Source organism: Zootoca vivipara, chromosome 5, assembly GCF_963506605.1.
Source record: "Zootoca vivipara chromosome 5, rZooViv1.1, whole genome shotgun sequence".
Classification (NCBI taxonomy): domain Eukaryota; kingdom Metazoa; phylum Chordata; class Lepidosauria; order Squamata; family Lacertidae; genus Zootoca; species Zootoca vivipara.
This window is the reverse complement of record NC_083280.1, coordinates 91,197,549-91,209,894: the sequence shown is the minus strand read 5'-3', so window position 1 is coordinate 91,209,894 and position 12,346 is coordinate 91,197,549. Positions and strand designations below refer to the sequence as shown.

The 12,346-nt window shown below is 46.7% G+C and overlaps 1 protein-coding gene across 3 annotated transcripts in view; it reads right to left on the bottom strand.

The window, feature by feature from the left end:
* Window positions 1–12,140, bottom strand: part of NTF3 (neurotrophin 3) — a 72,855-nt gene extending 60,715 nt beyond the window's left edge. For 2 of the 3 annotated variants that reach the window (XM_035137926.2, XM_035137925.2), the window contains exon 1: window positions 9,074–9,364. Coding sequence is in view for 1 of the 3 variants with exons in the window: in XM_035137925.2 (XP_034993816.1) it covers window positions 9,074–9,091 (18 nt within the window). In the remaining 2 variants the exon portion in view is untranslated. Of the gene's footprint in view, window positions 1–9,073; window positions 9,365–11,622 lie in introns of those variants that run through there. The other variant, XM_060275138.1, reaches the window with a different exon arrangement.
* Between the last annotated feature and the right edge of the window lie 206 nt (window positions 12,141–12,346).

The window sequence follows — 12,346 nt, the reverse complement described above, 5'->3', positions numbered from 1 at the left end:
GTCACCTTGTGAGCACATGGCAAAAGAAATATGAACTTCAGATTTGTTTACCGTCCAGTCTTTCCCAACCCTACTGCACAATCTGAAGAATAATAGCTTTCTAAGTGATACACATTTTAGACCTTATCAAAGGTGAGGGTGGGTGGAGACTATTGACAAAACAAGGCGGCACAATCACAGATCAATATTTGATTTTATTTTATTTTTTTCCCTCCAGCAAAAGAGAGCACTTACTGGATGCTGGTTACAATGCCTACTCCCTTTAGGAATAGGATAGCGGGGTGAAGCAGCTCACCAAACGTTTGAGGCATACAGGCAAATTTGGAAACTACACAATAAAATCTGCACTCCAAAACACCCCACCCAACCTGCTCCAAACTGAGCTCACACACACACTAAACAAAGTCTAGTATTTCCATAAATTTCCTTTAAAAAAACAACAACTAAGAAACCCAACAAACAAAAAACACTGCCAATTTAAGATGAGTGTTAAGGAGTCTCTCATGTTGGCTCAAGCCAATTCTTTCCACAACGCTGGAAAACTGGAAGCCAAGCAAGATGCTTCTACCCTCCATGGGCCCACCTTTCCCTCGGTCTTTCAGGGCCAAATCTATGTGGGGATGATGAAGTGACTGGGACTAGCAGAGATGCCCCCATATTATCCTGGTCCTGTAGTTCCTCATGGAACCTCCAGACCTTACTGTTCTGCTAGAGCAGGGATATATATGGGACCTTTTCTTCAGCCTGAGGACTGCATTCCTGCACGGCCAACCTTCTAGTTGGGGGGAATCACATGTCTGGGGTAGGTGGAGCCAAAGGCAAAAGTGGGCAGAGCAACAGGTGCGGGTTTTACGTTTGTACAGTACCTATAAAGATAAAGGGGCCCATCAGGTCCAGTCGTGTCCGACTCTGGGGTTGTGGCGCTCATCTCGCTCTATAGGCCATGGGAACCAGCGTTTTTCCGCAGACAGCTCCCGGGTCATGTGGCCAGCATGACAAAGCTGCTTCTGGCGAACCAGAGCAGCGCACGGAAACGCTGTTTACCTTCCCACCAGAGCAGTCCCTATTTATCTACTTTCACTTCGATGTGCTTTCGAACTGCTAGGTGGGCAGGAGCTGGGACCGAGCAACGGGAGCTCACCCCATTGCAGGGATTCGAACCGCCAACCTTCTGATCAGCAAGCCCTAGACTCTGTGGTTTAACCCACAGCGCCACCTGGGTCCCTTTTGTACAGTACCTATATACCTATACAGTGGAACCTCGGTTTATGAACACCTCGGTTTATGAATTTTCGGTTTATGAACGCCGCGGACCCATCTGGAACGGATTAATTCATTTTCCATTACTTTCAATGGGAAAGTTTGCTTCAGTTTATGAACGCTTCAGTTTATGAACAGACTTCCGGAACCAATTACACCCATGCTTCAGTTTATGAACGCTTCAGTTTAAGTACTCCGCGTACCCGTCTGGAACGGATTAATCCACTTTCCATTACTTTCAATGGGAAAGTTTGCTTCAGTTTATGAACGCTTACTCCGCGGACCGTCTGGAACGGATTAATTCACTTTCCATTACTTTCAACGGGAAAATTCGCTTCAGTTTATGAACGCTTCAGTTTATGAACAGACTTCCGGAACCAATTGTGTTCATAAACCGAGGTACCACTGTATAAAGGACAAGGGTTTCCAAAATTTCTGAAACCCAGACATATCTACCCATCTCCATCTAGGCAAGCTAGAGTCATCATCATCATTCAAGAACACATTCCTGCCAGGCAAGGGTACTTGTGGAGCAAAACCATTAACGGGAGATCATTATCAGGATTTTTAAATGCTATAAAATGTTTTTATTTTATTGTACACATTGAATTCTTAATGAGCGTGTTCCTGCACAACAGGGGACATGTGTAAAACTCTGGCAGATAGTTCACACTTTGATTTCCTTTTGAGGGGGGAGGTTCTTTAACATCCAGATGGGTGGGGGTATAAATAAATATTATGGGTATAGGGTGGTATATTATTATTATTATTATTATTATTATTATTATTATTAATTTATTTATACCCCCGTCCATCTGGATGTTTATTATTATTATTATTTATTTATTTATTTATACCCCCGTCCATCTGGATGTTGTTGTTGTTGTTGTTGTTATTATTATTATTATTATTATTATTATTATTATTATTATTATACTTAATGTGCAGTAGTTTCTGCAGACAATAGCTTCTAGTGCAGGCACCCCAAACTTCGGCCCTCCAGATGTTTTGGACTACAATTCCCATCATCCCTGACCACTGGTCCTGCTAGCTAGGGATCATGGGAGTTGTAGGCCAAAACATCTGGAGGGCCGCAGTTTGGGGGTGCCTTTTCTAGTGAGCACCTGATTTCAGACAAGCCCACCACAGGAAAGACAAATCTTGGTTGCTAGCAAGGGAGGGAGGGAGGGAAAACAAACTACAGATTTTTCCAAGGATTATAAAAGGAATTGGGAGCAGGAAAGAATAGTGCGCTAAAAGAAAGGAAGAAATAGCAACCCTTTAGCACCCCAGGGAGGGATGCCTATAGCCCAGTTTCTAAACTTGTCAATCGCAACTTGTCAATCACAACTCTGCTTTCGCTCGCTGGCCGAAAGCACCGAAAGGGGTGGGTGGGGAACAGCCAGGCTGACTCATCACATAGCTGCTTGCACGCTTTTGTTTTATAACAGGGGTGGGGATCCTTTTTTGCTCCACAGACCAGATCCTTATCAGGACCGGCCTCTCAGGCCAAATTTGACAGATGGGGGGCCCCCAGCCACCTCTCAAAATCCCTTGTGCAGGTTTTCCAGCTGGCTTTCAGGCGCTTGGGAACCTGCAGTTCCTTCAAAGTTAAGACAGCGCTCGCCCTCCTGTTTGAGCCTCTGGAGCTTCAAACAGGAGGGGGAGTGCGGGGGGGGGGGCTGTCTGAAAGCCATTTGCAAAATCTCTGTTGAACCAACCTCCCCGTCCCTCCTGTAAACGTGATGTTTAAAGAAGGGGGGGGCTGCTTCAAAGAGTGCTTCTGCAAAGCACTTTAAGACAATCTCCTCACTCTCATCTGAGCAATGGGAATATCTTTTTTTTAATCTATTTTTTATTGATTAAAATGAAAATTTACAAAAAAAAGAACAAACATAAATACACAAATACAAACACAAAGCACACAAACACAAACACTAATACAAATACAAACACATACAATTCATTTCAGTTTCTACTATTTACACTATTTTCACTTTCCGTCGACCTCCAATTATACTTGCTTCATCGTTTTCAGTTAAATGAGTAATTCCGCACAGTTTTTTATCTAAGTTACCTTTTTCCTTATTCTATTCATATTCTCCGTCATATTTGTAGTATCAGTTAATAATTTACCAAGCTCAGTCTAGTTTTGCCAGTGGAGTTCTTATTATTATTTTTTAGATATTCTTCAAATACTTCCCAATCCCTGTAGACATTTTGTTTCGTCTGCCCTCTCATTTTGCCTGTCATTTTTGCTAGCTGCATGTATTCTACCATTAGTATTCTGTTATTGTGGGTACACTTTTGTTTTTCCAATCCCTTGCAATTATAATTATTCCCGCCACCGTTCCATGAGCAATGGGAATATCTTAAAGCACTTGGCAAATGTGCTATCTGAAGCAGCTCCAGGTTTCTGCGTTAAGCGGGTGGGGGGGGAGGGAAGGAAGGAGTAAGAAGCTTGCATTATACAGACTACTTTGCCCTCTCACCTGCCTGCTTATAGGAGAAGATGACATTACTAGCCATGGCAGCAAGTGGACATGTTTATGGGCCCAGGCATTAACTAAACCAGGCATAGGCAAACTGCGGCCCTCCAGATGTTTTGGGATTACAACTCCCATCATCCCTAGCTAACAGGACCAGCGGTCAGGGATGATGGGAATTGTAGTCCCAAAACATCTGGAGGGCCACGTTTGCCTATGCCTGAACTAAACCACAGACCCATCCAATCAATCAATCAACTCCTACTAGATTTCATCTACCATTATGGGAGGGGATCAAGAGGGCTTCTATCTGACCTGACTTCTCTGCAAGCATCCACAACAACCCAACCTGCATTGCAGGAGGTTGTAACTAGTCAGTGCTCCAAGGATGTGTATTAGCTGTGGCTACCAGTCTGGGACAGATCTGGGGGATTTTGCTCTCAAAATACATTGCAAATCTCTCCCAGCAGCCTATTGAGTGGTCCGTTGTTAATAATGCCACGCTGGACTGAACTAGCAGGTTCCAAGCATAAATCTGCAGGTTTATCAAGAAAATGGAGTTGCACTTTTTCACTTGGGTGGTTTGGGTTCTTGTTCCTGATAACAGATGGTGAACTCTTACAGTATTATGCTCTTCCCCAACCTCACCCCACCCTGGAAATAGGCAGGCATTCTCCTTGCATCTTCAAGACAGACCACCTAATAGAATCATAGAATCATAGAGTTGGAAGAGACCACAAGGGCAATCCAGTCCAACCCCCTGCCAAGCAGGAAACACCATCAAAGCATTCTTGACATATGCCTGTCAAGCCTCTGCTTAAAGACCTCCAAAGAAGGAGACTCCACCACACTCCTTGGTAGCAAATTCCACTGCCGAACAGCTCTTACTGTCAGGAAGTTGTTCCTAATGTTTAGGTGGAATCTTCTTTCTTGTAGTTTGAATCCATTGCTCCATGTCCGCTTCTCTGGAGCAGCAGAAAACAACCTTTCTCCCTCCTCTATATGACATCCTTTTATATATTTGAACATGGTTATCATATCACCCCTTAACCTTCTCTTCTCCAGGCTAAACATACCCAGCTCCCTAAGCCGTTCCTCATAAGGCATCGTTTCCAGGCCTTTGACCATTTTGGTTGCCCTCCTCTGGACACGTTCCACCTTGTCAGTATCCTTCTTGAACTGTGGTGCCCAGAACAGGACACAGTACTCTTAATACTCTTAATGTCCTGCTCTCCCTTCCATTCAATCCAAGCTCAAGTGCTTTGGGGGAAGTGATGTTGCTTCTGGGCCTCCGCTGCACTGGTCAGCTGCAATGCAAGCTGCCTCACAGAATCCCATGGCTCCCTTGGGACAACATCACTGCAAGGAGAGCGAGGATCAATGCTGCTCTGGGGTTCCCCATTCCAACCAGCAACACAGTGGAAATGTGCAAGATGCCGGCAGACCTTTAGGCCAGACCCTCCAGTTATTGCTGTGTGCCCTATCACACTGTTTGGAAATTACTGCCGTAGCTTCGTGCCTCAGGCCCCAGTACCTGCTCCTCCTGAACAGAACTATGGCTGCCAAAGAAGCAAGTTCTGATATGAACTGCAGGGGGTCTTACCTTCCAAGTCCCGGACTGCAGAATCCGGGACCGGCAGCCATGTGACACCGGAAGTTGTGTCGACGTAACTTCCGGTGTCGCTTTGCCCTTCTATGGGCACCCAAAATGGCCGCCGCTGGCTTCGAACGTCGCTTGTATGCATGTCAAGAAGTGCGTCAACGCAACTTCCGGTGTCGCTCCGCCCATCTATGGGCACCAGAAATTGCCGACGACGACACCGGAAGTCGTGTCTATGCACTTCCAGACATGCGTAGATGCGACTTTTGAAGCCGGCGATGGCCATTTTTGTGCCCATAGAAGGGCAAATCAGAAAGAAAAAAATGGACACCGGCAGGAGAAAATAACGGAGAAAAACAGGAGACGAAGTGATACGGGGGACCACCGGGAAAAGGTAAGTAAAAACGGGGTTTTCCTGGAGAAAACGGCGTACTTGGCAGCTATGCAGGGGGTGGATTCAAGCAAAGCAATAAAAGGGATTTTGAGGGGAGCCTGGAGCATTTCAACAGGATGAGCAAGACTTTCCAAGTGGGCTTTGAACATCTTTCCATGAAATTTGACTCCTTTTGCCTACAAAACATTCCTGTCTTTCCCATTTCAGCTGGCTGAGATGGTAAATATATCGTCTAGCTATTAGCTTCTGGTTCACCATCTACTATCCAGGCTACCAAATGCCAGGTTTGTTTTATTACATCTGTATGCAGCATACATGGTTGTCCCTACCTCCATAGTTTATCTTCACAACAACCCTGTGAGGTAGATGAAGCTGACAGAGAGAGTAACAGACTCATACTCACATCCTGTGAGCATCACTGGCCAGTGGAAATTTGAACTGTGTCTCTCCAGTCCTAGTCCAACACACAAATCACTACTTTGAGCTATTTTGTATGCAGGTGATAGATGTGCTAAATCAGGCATCCCCAAACTGCGGCCCTCCAGATGTTTTGGCCTACAACTCCCATGATCCTTAGCTAACAGGACCAGTGGTCGGGGAAGATGGGAATTGTAGTCCAAAACATCTGGAGGGCCAAAGTTTGGGGGTGCCTGTGATAAATGCTCGATGAAGTGCACTGCAGTGAAATTTTAATATTATACTTTATCACTCACACAAATCTTTCATGAGGAAGACCATATTTGGGGCAATTCATATGTTGCCAACAACAGTGTACAGTACAAGCTGCTTCCATTCAGACCTTTGTGGTGCAATGGGTCAGTGGGTCTGGCTGTTAACCAGAAAGTTGGTGGTTTGAGCCCACCCAGGGACAGCTGTGGACCAGATTCCTGCATTGCAGGAGGTTGGACTAGATGACCCCCTGGGGTCCCTCCAAAGTCTACAATTCTATGATGATCTACGATGATGGCTTCTTCCCACACTAGTGATCCTGTTGGGAACATGGTTCCTTACCATCTTAACTGTCAGACAGGTGATTTCTCCTTTGAATGGCTTTACAAAAAAGAACTGGACAAAATTCACGGAAGATGCAATTTTCATTGATAAAGCCGATACCTAAATAGAACCTCCACGTTCAGAAGCAGTGGCCTTCTTTTGAGTACCAGATGCAGGGGGTAAAATGGCGGTCATCTTCCTGAAGCATCTGGCTGGTCAGTGTTAGAAACAGAATGCTGAACTAAATGGACAGTCTGTTCCATCAAGGAAGTTCTCTGCACTTAAACATCACAGTTTTCTATACCTTCACATTTTGACTGGAAAATATTCTGACATCATAGCCAGTTTACCTCGTGTTTTCAACCCAACCTTATTTACTTTCTGCAGGTAGTAGAATGATAATGAGGTCAGGAGGAGACTTTTGAGAGTCCCATGGACTGCAAGAAGATCAAACCTATCCATTCTTAAGGAAATCAGCCCTGAGTGCTCACTGGAAGGACAGATCGTGAAGCTGAGGCTCCAATACTTTGGCCACCTCATGAGAAGAGAAGAAAGATGGAGGGTACTAGGAGAAGGGGACGACAGGGGACGAGATGGTTGGACAGTGTTCTCGAAGCTACGAACATGAGTTTGACCAAACTGCGGGAGGCAGTGGAAGACAGGAGTGCCTGGTGTGCTATGGTCCATGGAGGTCACAAAGAGTTGGACACGACTAAACGACTAAACAACAACAAGACTCCAGTGGCATAGCATCCCCGGGACAACACCGCACCAGACAGGAAGCAAAAGGTTGCCAGAATCAAAAAAACCAGACCTGTACACACACAAAAAAAGTGTGTGGGAGAGAAAGAAAATGAGCAGGTGGGGGGGAGAGAGATTCAGCCTAATCTTTTCCCAGGTGTGCCATTTATTTATGTGCAGAGAATTTTGATTTGTTTTATTTTAATTCCCGGGGTGGGGAGGGGAGAGACATTCAACAAACAGACACACACATACACATATACCCTGAAATACTTCAGGCTATAAAAGGGTTTATACCGCTTTTCTAAATTGCCGCTTCTTCCCTAAGAGGCGTGTTTGGAGATTACAGATTACGGTTGCATTATTGTGGTTTTGCAACAATGCAGCTGGATCCCTGGAATGTTGTTTTTTTATAATAATAATAATAATAAATTTGTTTTTGCAAAGCTTGCATTTTCTTGCACGCACGTGGTTTCCCAACTGCCTGGATGCTAGGGGCAGTGGGGGGGGGATACTTCTCTGGAGATGCAGCCTACCTAAAATCACCCATCGAGTCCGACTCTCCCGCACGCGCCTCGCCCCTGCTATACCGCGAGGGAGCTGGCGTGCGCAGCGCGCAGGCTCCGCTTCACAGGCGCTCGGGATCCTGCTCGCCTCTCGAAACAGCTGCGCCGCAAAGTGACCGAGGAAGCCACCCTGCAGCAAACTTCATTCAAACCCAAAACCTGCCTCTCTCTCCCTGCCGTCTGTCCGTCCCGGTCCCCCGTCCCGTCCCCCCACTCTTCTCTCCATCTACCGGCTATTTCGAGATCAAGACCAACTTTCGCCCTTTCCTAGTTTTATTTTAACGGGAGGATTAAGGGCTGGCTCTGAAAAGTATCCAAACCATGTCAGGATTCCGCTCGCCTCTCGCCGCCTCTCCCTGCCCGCAAGCCATCGGGCTGAGCGTGTCTCCCGAAGAAGCTCCCGAGAAACTCAGCGACTTGCAGGAGGAGGAGGAAGGCGGAGGAGGCTCCTCTCGCGCGCTTTCCCTCGGGCGCCCCGAGGGGGGGGGACTCTTCTTCCCCCTCCGCACCCGCGCAGAGGACGGGGCGCTCTCCGCCTTTGATCTTCCGGCCCGGAGGAGAATTATTTGCGCCATGCGGGACCTTTTTTTTGGGGGGGGGGATGTCCCAGCCTTGGAGAAAGGGGAGGGAGGAGACGACCCCACACCTTGAACGGGCTGCGGGAATCGGAGTTACCTGGAGTAACAGAGACGTGGTGGGGGTGGTCTGGGGGGAATCCCCCGCGCGCGTCTTCCCCGCCTGCTTTTGTTAGGAACCCAGTTTGCTCGATGTCTCCTCCCAAGCTGGGGAGGGGGGGGGAACCAGGGGACTCCCCCCCCCGACTTCCTCGCACACATCCCGCTTTCCCTCGGAAGAGGACCGAGCTCCCCAACCTGGGCAGCTACGAGTCCGGCGTGGCTTTTACTCGCGAGTAAGCAAGCCCGGTGCCCGAGTGAGGCCCAACCTCATCGGACCGAGGAAATGGGGCGCCGGTGGGGTGTGGAGGTGTTCCGGCGCCCTCCTCGCCTCCCTCCCGCGACCCCCGTCCCCTTACCGTGGCAGAAGTGACCATGGCATCCGCGGGGCCGTTTGCAGGGAAGCCGACATGAAGAGAACGAACTGGCTGCGCAGGATCCGGCCCTTGGAGAGGCGCGCTCGCTCGCTCGCCCGACGGCAGCAGCACCAGGCCCCCCACTTGCTCGGCTCCGCGCCGCGAGACGAGCTGCAAACTCTGCGCCCGCGAACCTGAATCTGCGCGGCTATAAGAAACCCGCTCCGCCAGATGGCTCGCCGCCTTAACCCCTTGGCTGCCGCGCACTCCTCCGGCGCCGGCCCCTTGCAAATCCTGGCCGGGAAACACCAGCAAGAAACTCTCGGGAGGCGAAGTTTTCTTTCTCAGGCGGCTTGGGGGGGGGAGAGAGGGAGGGAGGGGCAGCGTTTGGGTGCTCCTCTTGCGCTCCCGGGCATTAAAAGCAATTTCAAGCGCTCGACTGGCATGTTTTGGAAGGATGGGAAGTGGAGTTGCCATGAGCAAAGCTTGGCCGGGAAAAAACGTGCGGTGCGTGGTTTCCTCGGAAGCAATCCCCACTGTATTGCAGGAGACACTTGCACCTAGGTAAGTGCGTGCAGGGTGGCAGCCTGGAGGCCCATCTCCCGCGCGGCTACCCGGAACTGACTTGCACTGCAGCCTGGAATTATTAGCATGGCTTGCAAACGTCGAGGCTGCAATCCTGAGCCCATTTACCTGGCAGCAAGCCCTACCGAATTCTCAGTAGACATGCTTAGATTTGCACTGTTAATTCTCAGAAGAGATGCCGCTGACAGTCCTGTACCACGTCGTCTACTCGAAACGGCCCCATCAGATTAAATGGAGTTTACGTCCATTTTAGTGGGTATAGGATTGCAGCCATAACATCTCTATATTGGCAGTGATCTACCCGCATCTACAAAAACGCACACGGAGGCTGCAAATTGGTAGATTCCGTACATATCATATAAAGGCATTCAAAATAGTGGAGGCATAGCTGCCAAGTTTTCCCTTTTCTCGCGAGGAAACCTATTCAGCATAAGGGAAAATCCCTTTAAAAAAGGGATAACTTGGCAGCTATGAGTGGAGGTGAGGGGAATACTGGAAACTTTCTCACTTTCTTTTACAAATCAGATTTCAGCTTCTGGTGGCTTGTTTTTTTCTCCTCTTTTGCTAATGCCTATAAGTCAAATGAATTCTACAGATACATATTTCACCAATAACATTTGCAAAACTGGGCAAGGTTTTATATAACCAAAACTGGTTCAAGGTTTTATATATAGGTGAACCCATTATGAAAATGGTGTGTGTGCAAAACTAGTGAATTCCTCAGCATCAGTAGCAAAGGCCACTTGCCTCCTCATTTTTCCTTGAATTTATATCACTAGCTCACTAAGAATGGAGATGATAATTTTAGCTTGCATGCCTCTTTAATTCTCCCTCTAAATTTACATGCTTAAATCATCGGGTATGAGTGTGTGTGTGTGTGTGTGTGTGCATGCATGCTCTTTCCTCAGCCAGATTAAAATAGAACATGAAGAGCAAGTTACAACCAATATCTTTGAGGTCACAGAGGACGATTTGTTCCGAGCAAACTTTCCCACCCAAATGTTGATGCTACAGAAAGTTTGTATCTCTACAGAATAATGTGGATCAGCATACTTTCCTTCCTTCTTCCATGAATAAGTCTTATCCATTTCTTTACCATTTAGATTGTAGACTCCTTAGGATAGAGATCAGTCTTTTTGGCTTATCTCTATCCTTTCAAGTACTGTACACGGTGAGTGCTATGGTTATTGCAATAATATATTGTCTAAGCAAATGGTCGGTACATCTTTTCTGTCTACCCTTCCGTTTTATTTCCTTGTCTATACTTTTGCACTTTTCATAAGCAACAGGCTTAAAATAGTTTCGCTTAGGTGGTTGCTCACATCTGCACATGCAGGCGAATGAGATGGTAAAAAGGACTCCACCAGTTCAGATGAAGGAGAATTATTATTATTGTTGTTGTTTCCCTATGCTACAAACACCATGGAAACAAACACCAGCACAGCAGGCAAACATCTGGGCTAAAACCTTTATGCCAGTTTTCTATTGTCAGGGAAAAAATTTTATATACATTTATATAACATTTGAAAATGCCACCCCAAACCTATAGTATGACACCATAGCTCATTTTATTGCCGAGCATTATACCAGTCCAGTCTGTTTCATCTGCACCCCCCAGCTTCTCAGCACCCCCAGCTTCTCAGCACCCCCCTCATATGGATATCAAACAGGTGGAGGTTGGTTCATTCTTAAGGTTTTAGGATGCCCAGTGTCAGAAATGACTCTGTCACAAGAGTTATTTCTCATTCCTATAGCCCAAAGTTTGACAAATGTCCTTTGAAAATGGAGATCACACTCTGACAATCGCCATCTTTGAGACTTTGTAAAACACACTCTGAATATAATTCATAAATCAATCAGAAATTGCACACACATATAATAAATGTAATCATGCATGTATCTAGTATATATATATTTCCCCCTATTAATGAATTAATGTTTACGCTCCATATTTTTACACATTGTACCTGCCTCATCATCATCATTTTCACTGCTTGGGCTGACTTTCACCGAGGAAATCTTCCTTCGCTGATGCTTCTCAAGTAAAATTATTCTTCTGTCGTTCGCTGCTTAGCCTCCAGTCTGTACGGAAATTTATCCACTCAACACTTTGCATCTTCCATCCAGAATGTAGTAATAATAATATTAAGAACAACTTTTTTATTTAAAAAAATGGTTCGCTTGGAGCAAGAATGTAATGCTCGCAACAGCTCAATCCTACATTTAATCTCCTGCAGAAAATGCTAGAATTAAAAGCAGGCACTGTCCTGAGAAATATGGACAGCCAAAGGGTTAGCCATTTGACACGTGCTCACAGCCTGGGAAACTCGGGGTGCCAGCGCACTCTCAGTCCAAGCATAAGGAAAGGCAGAAAGGAAAACCCTCTAAATCAAGGAGCCTGCAGAGAGGCTGGTTACCAGCAACTTGCATTGTTCGCAACTGGAAAGGTTCCTGCCATTCTCCACTGGTGCCTGTGGCCTCCTGAGATCAACGCCTTGTAATCTGAGACGCAACACCTAATCTTGCCAAATATGCATCCCTGAGTTGGGGGTGGGGGAGGCAGGGTCTCTCTTCACAACTCTGCAAAAGGGAGACAGACCCATGTTTCCTGTTTCCTCAGCTATAAATGAAAAGAAACGGCTTACTGCTTGGGTTCCTCCCAAAAAGTTTCTCTCACTGAGAATCTTTTTT